The 15,243-nt window shown below is 36.5% G+C and overlaps 1 protein-coding gene across 1 annotated transcript; it reads right to left on the bottom strand.

The window, feature by feature from the left end:
* Positions 1-4,598: 4,598 nt before the first annotated feature.
* Positions 4,599-9,760, bottom strand: LOC112287887 (uncharacterized). The gene is made up of 5 exons (XM_024531484.3): positions 9,356-9,760; positions 7,073-8,832; positions 6,783-6,940; positions 6,298-6,684; positions 4,599-6,148 (listed from the first exon to the last, which is right to left on the bottom strand). The coding sequence occupies exons 2-5, from the start codon at positions 8,460-8,462 to the stop codon at positions 5,552-5,554; spliced, it is 2,532 nt and encodes an 843-aa protein (XP_024387252.1). The 5' UTR covers positions 8,463-8,832; positions 9,356-9,760; the 3' UTR covers positions 4,599-5,551.
* Between the last annotated feature and the right edge of the window lie 5,483 nt (positions 9,761-15,243).

Here is a 15,243-nt window from a genome sequence, read left to right as displayed (position 1 = left end):
ATTAATCAATTATTACAAAATTATAATAAACTGCAAAGGTTTATGCTAAAATTTACTGCAATTCTAAGCAACTGCCATTTTCTAATTAAGCACAATGGTTTCAAAATAACATAATTATTTGAGTGGGTTATTCATGGGAGTTACTTTTATACTTACAAATATCATTTTTGGGCATTTCAATATCCAAATTTTCATATTCAGTAAGTTTTAAAATATGTTTTTAAAAGTCATTATCAATCAATAAGTTCAAGTTGAATTTACATTCTGGCGAAACCATATTCAGTTCAAGCTCACAATCATCCACATTCGATGAGATAATTTTTTTTCGTAATATTCAATGACCATTTTTTATTGGGAGTAAATATGGATAAATGGATTTTTAATTTTCAATTCTTGTTTCATTTAGTTAATACACATTAAAGATCAAGCTATAATTTAAAGCTTAGAATTAATTCTAAATGTAGAATCTAAGATACATTCAACTTAATAAATTGTCTTTTGCATTATCAAAGAACTCAAAGACTAATTGTTTAAATTCTTCTATTACTGAAGATAATGTTTTTGTATTAGATGTAATTAATAAGCTAAATTACAATAATAAAGGTGGTGAGGTTTTTATGAGCTGAATAACAAATGAGTTGTGCTTTGAGCTTTTGCAGCTAATGTGGTACCAGTCTAGCCAAATGTGGCATGTGAATAGAAAGATTAGTTTTGCATTTATAACAAGAATTTGTATTAGAAGCATTAGTCACTTAAGTAGGTGATTGGTTTTGTGTGATGTAGCTTTGTTATCCTTAAATAATTGATAGATTTAAAGGCAAATGACTTGTATTAGATACTTCAAAATGATACTATTATCATAGACTTTGTTATGTGGGTGTGCTATTGAAGAATAATTTTTTTGCAATATAGCTTTGATTTGATTATAAAAGAGACTTAATGGAGGTTATTGGTCTATCATAAAACTATTTTAGGTGAAGATTGGTATGCTTTAATTGACCTCTAAATTTTTTTAATAATCCATAGCAATTATTGTAATTAGAGTGTCTTGCTTGGCTCATCTATTAAGTTGTATTTGCCTTAGACCAAAATAAAGCCCTTAGAGTCTACTACTAGTTGTACCTTATTAAGTAACTTTGGGATTTCATAAAATGGATGCTTATTGTCTAAGAGGACTTTTCTTTTTGGTGGTTTAATAGGTTGTAGTAATAATATGGAGTTCTATAGACCTAATCATTTTTAGATTGGTAATAGTTTGGCAAATTTTTGTCCTCTAAATTATATGCTATTTAAAAAAAATATATAGAATGATTTCAATATTTTTGATTTTCTTTTCTTATTTTTGTAGAGAAATTTTTGTATTGAGATTAAAAGTCTCATGTTTTGGTCCTTATAACATTCAAATATAATGTGACATGTGGTCTAATGTGGCATGTGCCAATGTGATATATAAGCTATGTGGTATTTATAGGAAGCATGTTTTTTAATTTTAAATATATAATTTAATTGTATAAAAGTTTTATGATACATATGTTTTATATTATATATTTTAGAGAATTTATAATAGATTTATTAATATAATATGAAAATCTAAGATTTAGATATTGAGTCTAAAATATAGATTTTAGGATTAAGATTTGAATTAAGAAATATACAACACTTAAGATAAAAGCATCAAAGTTCAAATTCTACTCTCTTATGATGCAAATACCATAAGATAATCTAGAAGAATTAAACAATAGATATTTTTTTACAATTTTTATGTATTTAGTTTGAAATATGCTAAAAAGATCTATTTATCTTAAAAATATATATATATATATATATATATATTCATTCTATATTGAAAAAAAGAATATTCTAAAGAAATATATAAGGATTTAACATCTACAAATTTTTAGAATAATCATGGATCATTTTAAAGAATTAATCTCTTATTTTACTACTTTAACAACATTTTTAAGAATACAATTTAAATATTAAAATACCAGACATCCAAAACTTCTAATAAACTCTATTGAAAGTTTTTCTTAAAAATTAATTAAAATAATTTAATTTATCTTATATTTTTTAAAATTAACTTTTCTATTAGTGAGCCTTTTTAAATATTGTGAAAGAACTAGATTACATCTACAAAAGCTCAATTTATTCTATATTATCGTCATGTTTATTCTTTTTTGCAATTGTATTAGCAATGTCTTTTCTAAAGACTAATTAACTAGATGTATATTTTAATTATTCTAATGTATATATTTTATTAAATATCAAGCCTAAGTTTGCATTTATTTTGATAAGATTTAAAAGTCTTGTGTTCCTATTCTTCAATGGTTTTATTATGCTTTTTAGATTCAAATGCTAAAACTAAGGTGAGATTGATTAACAAATAAATAAATAAATTAGATTGAGCCACTAATACTAGATAATAGATAATACTGGATAATAATGATAATAATAATAATTCTCATCTAGATAATACTAGATAATAATACTAGATAATAATAGATAATAGATAATACTAGATAATAGATTAGTAATATTAATATAGTTTTTATATTTCTTTAAAATTTAAATTATTTAAAATAAAGAAATTATGATAACATTATTGAAGGATAATTAAGCAAAAGATCTTTATCCTATGATTCTATTTATGGATGGTAATGTAATAGGTCTAAATAAGACTTTGAAACATAAAAAATGTGGCTTTTTTAAAAATGCTAATTGTGCATTTTATAATTCTTTTTAATTTAATATTATATTTATATTAATATTTTTAAATTTTTCTTACATTAAAATAGTCTAAGTTGTACATATTTCAATGAATCTACTTGAATGAGATTGAAAAATAATAATCTTACTATTATGGGAATATATACAAAATCAAATATGATAATAATATTATAGCACATGAATTCTAATAATATTAAACACACTATTAATATTTTAAAAATTAACATATTCAATAACTCATTATTTCTATCATTTTTTTAAAAAAATTTGTAATTTATTTCAGAATACCTTCCCTTTAAAAAAAATAGATCATTTTAGCTGATGATATCTACTTATTCAGTATGTTTTGTTTCAAGTAACTAGTTGTAAAAATACTTCCAATCTTTTTTTAAATAGTTAAACTATTGAATAAATTATACATTTTAATTAAAAGAATAAAATTATATATATATATATATATATATATATATACAAATACATAAACATATTAGATTTTTTAATTTATAAAAAATATACTTAAAATAGGTAAATTTATGAATATTTAAAATTTAAAAAATATGTTTCAAAAACATCATATTTTATTATAAATTTTATATAAGAATTTAATTATATAATAATTCTAAAATATGTGTATTGAAGGTTTAAAATTTGATCTAAAATAAATTCGTTTAATAATACTTATATTCTATATATATATATATATATATATATATATATATATATATATGTATTAGTTTGAAAATATCATATAGCCTTATCAATAGATATGATATTTTTAAAGTCTTAGTTTTAGTGCCTAATGTGTTTAATTAGTCTCCACTTAGATTACTAGTAGGTTGCTAGTAATTTAGTTCATGCCAAATAGGTTATTAGCATTTGATTATAGTTGAAACAACTATAATACTAATTAGTTAGGTAATCCCATTAGGAAAAATACACTTAAGTTTCAGAGATATCATTAACCAGAAAGGGTTGGGAATTTTTTAAATGAATATATCTTCTTTCTTAAATAATGAGTTTTTTCATTGTGTTTATGTTTGTGTTTTAAGCTTAATAGCTTAGGAAATTCACATGGTTGTCCAGAAAGGCAATATTGTGACTAGTCGGATTGTGTGCCTGAAGTTGATAACCATGGTGTTTATTCTTGAGAAGACAATATTATAAGGTCAAAAGTTAAGAGGTCATCCTATTTGTATTGTTTAGAACTCAAGGTTCAAATTTAAGTTAATGCATTTTGTCACTCAACTGGTTTTTTAGAAAATTGTTAGAGTAGATTTGATTAGATTGATGTTGCTAATTGATAGTTTTGCATATAAATAAAGGTTACTTAAGGTTGTATTGACCATTAGGCAAGCTAGTTTCTACGAAATTTAAACCAGGTGGTGTAAATAACTATTATTGAGGTTGAATTATGGTAATAACTATTATTGTAAATAACTACTACTGTTAATAACTATTGTAAGTCCTGTATCATTTATCTGAAGTACTAAATCATTAATCATTACTAAAAAAAAATTAAAATTAAAATAATAGAACAATTTGTATGAATCATTTTAACATTTGACTTTTATTTTTCAATCTCAACGCGCCATTCAGTTACAAAAAAACCAAAACTGACTACTGCAACTTAACAACATCATATATTAATCTATTTCTTTCAATTTCCCAAAGTTTATTGTCTTTCAAAACTTTGAAAAGACAGGCATGTCCACCATCTTACACAATTTTAATCTCCAATATATCATATATGCTACAAGTGACCTGCAAAAAATCCACTAGGCTACAGGAACACATTATTCGAAGTAAAATGTTATCAACATCTCAATAATCCAAAGAAAGACTATATACGAATTTTTCAACCAAGTGGGATGTTCTCGGTAAGATGTATGTTTCGTTGTGGAATTCAAACTATAAGTATAACAGGCAGCAACAGACGTTCATATACCGCAACAAGAAAGGAAAACATGCTAGAAAAGCCAGATACTCATACGTGATACAACAGGAATACATCGAGCATCTCCGACATCATCTAACATCGAGGTTGAACACTCCACTAGTGCCTGCAATTAGTAGAGCCTAGTGTGTAATTTGCGAGGTAATCGTCTACTGAGTTGCCGTCAATAATCTCTTCAACAGAACCATTTCGAACTTGATGTTGAATGCCACCCTCACCGTTAACCAACACCTGATTTATTGTATCATAAGGATTGGAATGACCGCTTGGAGGTACCAGAGTAGCATGTAGAAGCTCGGGACTCCCCATAGCTGTCCCACCTTAAACATGTCCCTCAATTGCCAGTCATACCCCCATCGCCTTCCTGATGTATGATAGAACATAGGTGAGCAGCATCAGGGTTGGATCTCTGCGTTAAATACGAGTCGATGTGGTACGCCAGTGCAGGTCGGCAAGAGGAGAGTCTGCTCAAGGGTGTAGAAAATTCCTGGATTGACGCAGCATGTCGACAAACCGGGGCTGGCGTTCGTCGCCTTCGTTACCTCTGCTGAACGGCGTGCGAGAAGTAGTTGATGTAGAGTTTCAGCTCCTACGATCAGACAGGCCTTCAAGAGCACCTATTACCCTGCCGCTACCCACACCTATTCCGACCCCCCTAGGAACGGGTAGTAGTAGCTTATAGAGCTAGTCGTCGACAGTCAGCTGGTGTCTCTCTCCTGAACTGAATGTGGCCGAACCCAAAAAAAATCCAAGTTGAAGGCTACTCATCACTTCCGCTAGGCTGTACACGACCAATCTCTAAGGATTAACCAGCTGAAGTGCCCCAGTCTTATTCGCGATGACACGCTATTGTACAGAGGAGCAAGGGTCTTAGAACTTCTTATCCTCAACGTTGGGTGCGAAGCTGACTGTCTTGCCAATTGGCACGTAGTCCTCTCCACCGAGATTGACAGGTTTGCTGTAGCGACCAGGTGGAGGGGGTGGGGCGCCCATAAACCCACTCATACCATTATTGGGAAGGCCAGACCTCGGGGGAGCATATGAAGAGACTTTCTTGCTACTGCTTCTGTACGCACCAGGAAAGTCAGAACTCTCCTTATCTGGATCGTATTCACCACTTGTGAATTTCGGGGGATGGAATTGTTGGGTGCCAAACACAGGTGGCTTGAAGGCGTGGATTCCCGAGGATTCACTCCTAACGTACTCCATCGTCTGATCATCAGGTTCTTCAGCAATCGAGTGTTCAGCGCTTTCAATCCTCGGCAGATGGTTGGCGCCTTGCTTGTGAAATGGACGAGGCCCCGAATTGGAACTGTGATCATTCTGATCAAACTCGCCACTATCACCTCCATATCTGCTGGTCCCACCGTACTCACTGCCATACTGAGAATCACTATCCATGCTCTGCCCAGGTTTCATTCCCTGGTAAAGACCTGCTCTGTCTTCACTTTCAAGTGCTCGCACAACCTGGAAATCAACAGGCAAGCCCACACCGAGCTTCACATAGGTGACTGGCGAATCAAACAATGAAACAGAGATTGTGATTGCTCAGATTACAAGCGGCCTAAGATGTGTACTGATGTGTAATGAAAGCAGTGTCGGTTTGGTCCCCATACCTGTGCCATCCTTGGACGCTTGACAGCAGAATGTCGCACACACGCAGCTGCAGTTTCGATGACACGAAACATTTCGTCGCGGTCATAGTTGCCGTCCAAGTTAGGGTCCACGAGATCCTCGAGGTGTCCATCTTCAAGAATGCGCATCGCCACAGGTCTTGCCCATTCCACCAAACTCTCAAATCCTGCTTCTTGGCTCATGTCTATCGGCCTTCTCCCGGTTACCAATTCCAACAGGACAACGCCGAACGAGAAAACATCTGATCTGTCTGTGAGCTTCCCACTAGCAGCATACTCTGGGGCCAAATAACCGAATGTTCCCATCACTCTAGTCGATACGTGGGTGTTAGTGTCAGAGGAAAGCTTTGCTAACCCAAAATCTGCGACCTGGTACACGTCCACAACAGCTCAGGTTAGCTTAAGACGTTCTAGAAGTCAAGTTGTAATTAAATGTACCTGACGGAGTGCCGTCACCAGAAACATACCTTAGCTTCAAAATTCTCCTCGAGAAGAATATTGGAGGATTTGATGTCTCTGTGTATGATTTTAGGGTGGCAATCCTCGTGTAGATATGCAAGACCCCGAGCACATCCAAGACCAATCTTCAGCCTTGTACTCCACTCCATAATGGGCATGTCAGTATCTGCAAAAAAAATTTGGGGATTAGATTCTCAAATTGGATCAAGTATATCAATATAAGTTAGAGAGCAATCACGTCTGAAATGTAATCCACGGAGCTTCAAGAGTGAAAAATAAAATAAAATGAGGTACTTACTATGCAAATTGTTCTCTAAGGTACCATTCGGTACAAATTCGTACACAAGCAGTCGCTGTCGATCAGCCACACAATACCCAACCAGTGAGACCAAGTGGCGATGATGCACCCTGCTGATAACTTCAACTTCAGCCCGAAACTCGCGCTCGCCCTGACCTCCACCGACAGTCAGCTGCTTCACAGCAACAACTGTCCCATTAGGCAGTATCCCTTTGTAAACACGGCCAAATCCACCTTCACCGAGTAGGTTGTCCTTTGAGAAGTTGTCGGTCGCGACAGCAAGTTCGTTGTAAGTGAAGTAGGATCTCGAGTTGCCCATTTTGTCTGAGCCCGAAGGCGGTGGAGGAATGTCAGATCCAGTACCAGTGCTGCTGGCAGAATGTATACCCCATGCATCGGATGGAGCATCTGAACTTTTGAATTGCGCACCCGTAAGAGGCATCGTGGCAATGGATGAACCCTTGTATGAGAATCCATCATCACTTATAGCTGACTTCCTCTTCTTCCTACAACAGCAAACCACAACACAAATTGCAACGAAAAGAACCGCAACTGCCCCGACTGCCCCACCAACGACCAGGGTGGAACTGGTTCCCTCTGATGAAGGTGGCGGCCCAGGAGCAGGTGGAGATCCTTGGGTGATGAACACAGGAGGGGGAGGGGAAAGGTCAGGAATCGTAGGAATCGTCAGAGTAGGAGCTTGCGATGGTGGCGCTTTTGGAGGAGGCACTGTTGGGGGCGGAGCGTTTTTTGGTGGAGGGGCCGGGGGTGAAACTGAAGGTGGAGTTGACCATGGCGGAGGAGGGGCTTTAGAAGGAGGACTAGCATTACTTGGAGGGGGTGTCGCAGTTGGAGGAGGTGATTGAATTGGCGGAGCCACTGGTGGCAAAATTGGGGGAGGGGCTTGCACTGGCGGGGGCGGTAAGATAGGTGGAGGTGTAGCTACTGGAACTGGAACAGGCGGGGGCACTGCTGGAGGTATAGCTGGGGGTGGGGTAGGCAGAGGAGGAGGAGCATATACTGGGGGTAACAATGGTGGAGACAGAGCAGGAGGTGGAGATGTCAGCAGTGGCGATGAAGGAACAGGAGCAGGAGGAGATGTAGCCCCGGGCGCAGGAGGAGGTACAATCCCAGGTGCCGGAGGCGATACAATCCCAGGTGCCGGAGGCGATACAATCCCAGGTGCCGGAGGCGATACAATCCCAGGTGCCGGAGGCGATACAATCCCAGGTGCCGGAGGCGATACACCATTCCCGAGGGGAGGAGGAGCTGGTGGTGTCAAGGCAGTGGGTGGAAGACCTTGCCCTGACGGAGCCACACCAGGCGCTGCTACAGGACCATTTGCAGCTGCCTTCATGTAACCGCTTGTGGTTGCAAAGGCTCGAACCATTCTGGATGACCTGTATCTGGTTCTAGGGATCTCTCTACTCTTCTCAATTTCTCACTACGATGTTACAATGCTTTCACCAGCATGGTACAATTGTACGTAGAACTGTGGACGAGACGGGAAAGAATCTGCACAGCCTTGGTATTTGCGTAGGAACTCAACGTGAACTGCCACTAAGAACAAAAACGCGCAGTTCCTTAGCTGTGTCCCATTCCACCATTTAGAACCCCTAAATCTGCATTCGCTTGAAAGTCAACCCCTGGGCAGAACCAATCCTGGTGAAAACATCACCCTTGATAATCGTCGTTGCGAAGCTTCTACATCTCAGTCGCTTGCTTCTTCACCGAGAAACCATGTTGCACGGCTCTGTAACCTGCGCCACCGTCACTTGTTAAGAGCGATACCCAAACGTGTTGTACATGCGTTTTTTAATGAGCGTGAAGACTCCGTCAAAATCCTCAAACCGCAGCTTGTTGCTCGCTTCTCATTTCCGGCCTCCTCCCGTGAAGTTCGAAGAAAGCGTTGTATTCCAATCTCGAATAGCCTAGTTTTCAACCATTAGACATCCGAGAAGAAAAAAGTGCATGGAATGTGACTGTGTGTGTAAAGCCATGCCAGTCCCCACCATTTAATCACGAACTCGATCTAACTGTCGAGGTTCTGCTTGAAATTGGTTCTATTTGGAAGCTACCTTTCGCGAGTGCAGATACAGGAATGTGGCCAAACGAAGTGAAGAACCGTTGAATCTAATGCGTCGATACTATAAGGACCACGAAGCTAAAGCGAACAACTAAGTTCCAAATGGAGTGACAAACTATCGGATCCTGCGCTAGACAGTCACCTTGCGTCCCTGTTCGACCGAGCATTCCCGATCCATCACCAGGCAGGCTACTTACCTGGCATCCACAAGTCTTTCACAGACCAAAATCTCAGCACAAAGCTGCCTTGCTGCTGGGAGACGTCAAGCAGCCTGTGACGCATACACTGATTCCGCAGCAGCGACAGCATCCAGAGTCCGAAACCCAAGCTTCATTTCCCTCCAGCTAAGATCTTCAATGCACCCCCTCACCAACACAGCCACTCGAGTCCAGCGCTGAATGTTGGGAGAATGCCGAGGGGCCGTGACGCAAAGAAAACCCGGGAAATCCCGCATCCCTACTTTGAGGTTCACGCAGCTGGAAGCCCAAAAGCAACTTGGAGGGTGCGCCACAAATAGCATTCAGATCACCACTTCTGAGGGAAACGAAGGCGGAAATACAAAAACAAAAAGACAAAAGAAACAAGACTGCATCATGCCCAATTTCGGAAAACCGCGTGCCATTTCAACCCCACACTAATTTTGGATCCGCACTCCCAATCAATGCATGCGATTCTGCCCAGTCGCGCGATTGCCCATCCGCTGTGCTCCCTCCCCGCATTGGTTCCGCGGTCTTCGTGGAGCTGTTATCGGCGCAACTTTCAGCAACCTGCATGCAATAAAATAAGCACGTAAAAGAAAAACCAAAACTGCAGAAACATTATTTCGAATGGGAATGGGTAGAGCGCACTGATGACACCACCACCACTGCAGGTCAAGCCTTCCAAAGTGTATCCTCTGGTGCTAACTGGTCCGGCTACAGCGTATTTCCCTTCTTTTTCTGTTATGCCCCGAGCTCACGTGTCAGGTTCTTTGCAGGTTCGGTCCGCCTCGCTGCTGTTCGCCGCTCTAACAATGGCGTAGCACGAGGTCTATCACCGTCTGGCATCGCTGTGGTGATAACGGAAAAAGTCAATTATGGCTCCGAGGCAAGCTCCCCTGCCCTGGTCCCATGCCATGGAAAAGAAACACAGCGGTTAACGCCCACAACAGAAAAACAACAAACATACCCCCACACACACACACACACACACACACTCAGGTTTGGACTTGGTAAAAGACTTCCGGTTAGAATCCATGTTTTTGGAGAGTTGAATGGTGGTTGTGTTAATATGCTTTCTTTTGTTCTGGATGATCGAGACAATTATGCAGTTTGAAGGTTTCTGAACTACGACATTGTGTCACTTTACTGTAATTAAATATAGTTGTTGCATTCTGCAAGAGTTGATATGAGAAAAAAATACCTTTTTTTTATTTTTTTATTCCTGTGGTGAGTTGGAATATGGCAAGGGAAGCCGTGTACAATGATTTCTTTGTTTGAGTAGCTAAAAATCCTGAAACTTTTGACTTACAAATGCATTAATCTACAAGCCCATTGTCTATACAAGCTGGCTTTGTCAGAAGTTTAGTCTGTCGAGCCATTCCAAATAATCCTTAGGTTTAAAATTATCTTTAAGACTCTATCCTTATGTCTCCACATTGACATTGATTCATGTAATGTTTTTGCATTTTGCTAAAGACTAATGGCATATTTCTTAGGCTAGTCTTGGTGTGACTTGTAAAACACCTGGCAAGGTTGATTTGAAGATTTTTTGAGGAATATATTGCATGGGTTAAGATATTACCACAAATATCAATATATATATATATATATATATATATAGACATATAAGAGATATTTTTTGCTTAGAAAAAGTCATAACAAATAGAGTTATGTAAATAGTCAAGCTTTGTGGTAAATCTGTGGTTCTAAAAACCTTTGACAAATGGTAAATCTATACTACTTGCATTCAAAAAAACTATATATATCTTCATTCATATATTATTTTAGTATGTTATACCAAAATAGTAACAAGCCATGTATGAGTTGGTAAATTTTGATATTATTAAAGAATTATCAAGTAAGGTATTGAAGGTTGAGATATTATCTTTAAAAGTTGTTTTCTATACATTATTGTTTTATTTTATTTTATTATGATCTTGTAATAAATAATAAAACAAATTACTAAAATAGTATTTGAAATTATTCCAATAAATGATCTTACTTAAAGTAGATCTCAGCACTTCTCTTTAACATCCATTTAATCAAATTGAAAGAAAAGTCATGGAATAATTTTATCAAAAATTATATCTTTTTCAATCTAAAAACAGAAATTTCTTAACTAAAAAAATATGCATGTTTTTGTTAATATGGATATATTCAAAGTACATAAAGTCTAAGGAGATCAATGCTTTTGCATAAATTATGAAATCAAAATATTTATATATTAATTGCATTGACATACCAAAAATCTGAGCAATTACAGTGAATATATATGATCAAGGTGTTGTGTTAGAACACCTTTTAATAAAAAGACGTAATTTAATTTTTATTGAGAATAATATTTTAAAAGTTAGAATTGTAGCTATTTTTGAAGAATAATCTTTACCATATTAGATGATTAAAGAAATCCATATTTATTTTACTGATATATGTATATAAGAAAATATAAAACAAATATAAGTGGATGTTTATTAACAAGAAACAAGAGAATTTAGTTAACAACAAGGCAAGGACAAGAACTCGATGAAAAAAGTAATTCAGACAAGTGAGCCTTCACTCAAAGAAAGATAACAAAATATAAATAACTGAGTATGTATATTGAAAGAGAAACTAGAATGGCTATTGCCAAAAGACAAGAAAACTAGAGACCCTTGAAACTAGACTAGAAGCAAGAAAGAAGTTGACAAGAGTGAAGAAGGCTTCACTCTTGTCTCTATATATACTATCTAACTAAGAGCTACGTGGCGACGTTCTATAGGACCTCCAATATGTGTTGACTTTGTACGACACATGCCTTGACTTACAAGGCAAGTTTTTCTACGTGTGGGCCACATAGTTAGCTTCATCTTCAAGTTAACAACATGTGTGGCACATGGCCAACTTATTGACCACGTTTCTAATCCAAAAAGTCAATTAAAGATACTTATGAAGTCAAAGCAGCGTCTATGAAGCTTCTAGGAAGCTTCTATATTAAATACTATAGAATTAACTTACTTTTACCTACTTTTATTTACATCCACCTATTTGTATATGTAATTACTAGCTTACATGAGTATGTCCGTGACATTATCCTCTCTTCTAGAGACGAGTTCCATGAGTAGTGGTCATCATATGTTGAGGAAATCAATGATGCGACGAATTGTATTCGCCACATACTCTGATCTTTGTTCTCTTCGAAGATGATTGATAGGCCCTCTTAACCATCGGTAGTGTCCCATATCAGGGTGGGAATACCACCCAATTATTTGATCATTGTTGAGGCCTTCATAACTTCCTTCGAATAGAACATTTGGAACACCATCAGGAGTTGTTCCTACCTCTAGCAAAATCACCAAACATCGGGAGTCCCTTCCCAAATCGTGATACCAAATGCATTATATCTTGCCATCTATTCGAGGAAGAACATGTCGTTCTTGAAGATCTTCATCTCCATTGCGTCGTCTTGAAGGTTGTGACAATCGTAATGTCTCGTCTAGTAGGTCAACAAATGAAGGTTCTTGAGTCGAATCCACTAGTTATTGATTTTCCATCTCCTGAGCGTCACAACTACAAAGAAGCTACGAACAAAGATTGAAAGTAGAATGTTATCTTGTCTAGATGTTGTTTTTTTTATAAAAAAAGTTTTCATCTTGATTTTGATGGATGTCGTCGATGAAAAGCCTCCACCACCTTTGTTGCATTTACAAGATTCTTTATTGGCTCTCATGTGCATTCACTAATATCATATCCACGCCAATGGACAAGATATTCTTATTTATTTCAACACTGCCTTGAATCTAAGACTTCTTCTACTTCAAACTCTTCATTATTATTCACGTCTATAGGAGGAGGTGGAGCTTGTCGTCTTTTTGGTATGTCCACTATCTTGTATGGTTTAAGAAGAGACATGTGGAATATTAGATGGATTTTCATTGACTCCGGTAGATGTAAACGATATGCAACTGGATTGATTTGTACAAAAATAGAAAATGGTCCAAGTCTTCGATAGTCCAACTTGTCACAAGGACGAGTGGTCTTGATATTGTGACAAAGTAGCCATACCTTATCACCCAAGAGGAATGGTGGTTGTTCCTTTCGATAGACATCAGCATTGTCCTTTTGTTATTCTTGAGCCTCTTTTAACTGCGCCTTCATCGTTGCATGTAGCTCTGATAAATGAATCACCAAATCTTTCGCAGCAGGATTATCAACTTTTGAAAAGTCAAAAGTATCAAGTCATGGATGATAACCATAATTAGCAAAAAAAGGTGTTTGTTTTGTAGAAGAATGTACCGTGTTATTGTAAGCAAACTCTGCCAATGGCAAAAGAGTTGTCCAATAATCTTGTTGGTAGTTAATGATACATCTTAAATATTGCTCCAAAACTTGATTAACATGCTCTGTTCGTCCATCAATTTGAGGATGGAATGCTGAAGATAGTTTTATATCCACTTTTAGAATCTTAAAAGGAGTCCGCGGAAATCTTGATACAAATTGAGTTCTTCTATCTAATATAATATCCTTGGGTAATCCATGATAGCGATAGATATTGTCAAGAAAGAGCTTAGCTATTTTTTCACCTATGATAGATTTTGTATATGGTACAAAATGTGCCATCTTAGTAAAACGATCTACTATCATGAATATAGAGTCATAAGAACCAGAGATTGGAAGATCCGTGATGGAGTCTATAAATACAAAAGACCATGGTTGTTCTGGAATGGATAATGGCTGAAGAAGTCCAATAGATCGATGACAAGGAGATTTTGATCTCAAGCAAACATCACTAGGTTGTACAAAATCTTTAACTGCTTTCTACATTTGTGGCCACCAAAAATCCCTAGATATTAGTTGCAAAGTTTTATTGTACCTAAAATGTCTTGCTGCTGGAAAGTCGTGACGAGCTTGAAGAATACATAAACATGCTTCTCCTTCTAGAACATATAGACGTCCTTCAAAATTGAGTAAGTTGTTCTTGAATTCAAATTTAGAGTGATCATGAGATTTAGAAGAATTATTCTTGATATCATGAACAAGAGGGTTTGAAGACATACTTAATTGGACTTGCTTAAAAAAAGTTAAATCAACAGTTAATGTTGATTTTATTGCTCGAAGATAAAATTGCTCCGGCTTCAAGAAGACTGTTCTTTATTGCTCAAAAGCTGCATCTCCTTCTTTTGGTGCAAGATAAGAATGTCTAAACAAGGCATCGGACAAACCTTGTTATTTTTCTGGCCAATAAGTGATGATGAACTCGAATCTTGATAAAGACATGCTCCAACGAGCTTGACGACGATTTAATATGCGTGTTGACATAAAATACTCGAGGTTCTTTTGATTTGTATACAGGGTGACCTGACTGGAAGCACCTTCTAGATAATGACACCATTCTTGAAAAGAATCCATGATTGCAAGAAGTTTTTTGTCATGGATCTCATAATTGATTTCTGCTACTGAGAATTTTCTTGAATGAAAGGCTACTGGATGAAGTTTGTCATCTGTTCCCATTTCTGATAAAACCACACACAGAGCAAAGTCTAATGCATCTATTTCTATAAAGAATGCTTTAGAAGAATCAACATGATACAAGATTGGTACAGAAACAAACGTTGTCTTCAAAGATTCAAAAGCAACTTCCACTTTTTGATTCCATTGAAATTTGTATTTATAAGTCAAGCGTGTAAGTAGAGCTACAACTCGAGAGAAATCCTTGATGAAGATCCGATAGTAGTTGGCAAATCCTAAAAAGCATTAGACATCTCTTATCGTTTTTGGAATCTTCCAATCTATAATAGTTTGAACTTTCTTAGGATCCATCATAAGTCTATCATTTGAAATGATGTAACCTAAGAAATCGACTTGAGTAGTGTAGAATATACACTTTTCTATCTTGGCATAGAGACTTG

This window comes from Physcomitrium patens, chromosome 10, assembly GCF_059467195.1.
Source record: "Physcomitrium patens ecotype Gransden chromosome 10, ASM5946719v1, whole genome shotgun sequence".
NCBI lineage: Eukaryota > Viridiplantae > Streptophyta > Bryopsida > Funariales > Funariaceae > Physcomitrium > Physcomitrium patens.
Note: the sequence above shows the minus strand (reverse complement) of the source record. Positions and strands in the feature narration are given on the sequence as shown.

Bases quoted from the DNA above. Each gene is read 5' to 3' on its own strand.
- LOC112287887 (XM_024531484.3), bottom strand. From the start codon at position 8,462: ATGGTTCGAGCCTTTGCAACCACAAGCGGTTACATGAAGGCAGCTGCA. The intron at 6,685-6,782 runs GTATGTTTCTGG...GACGTGTACCAG, and splicing joins AGGAGAATTTTGAAGCTAAG to GTCGCAGATTTTGGGTTAGC. The intron at 6,149-6,297 runs GTATGGGGACCA...GTTGATTTCCAG, and splicing joins AGCGTCCAAGGATGGCACAG to GTTGTGCGAGCACTTGAAAG.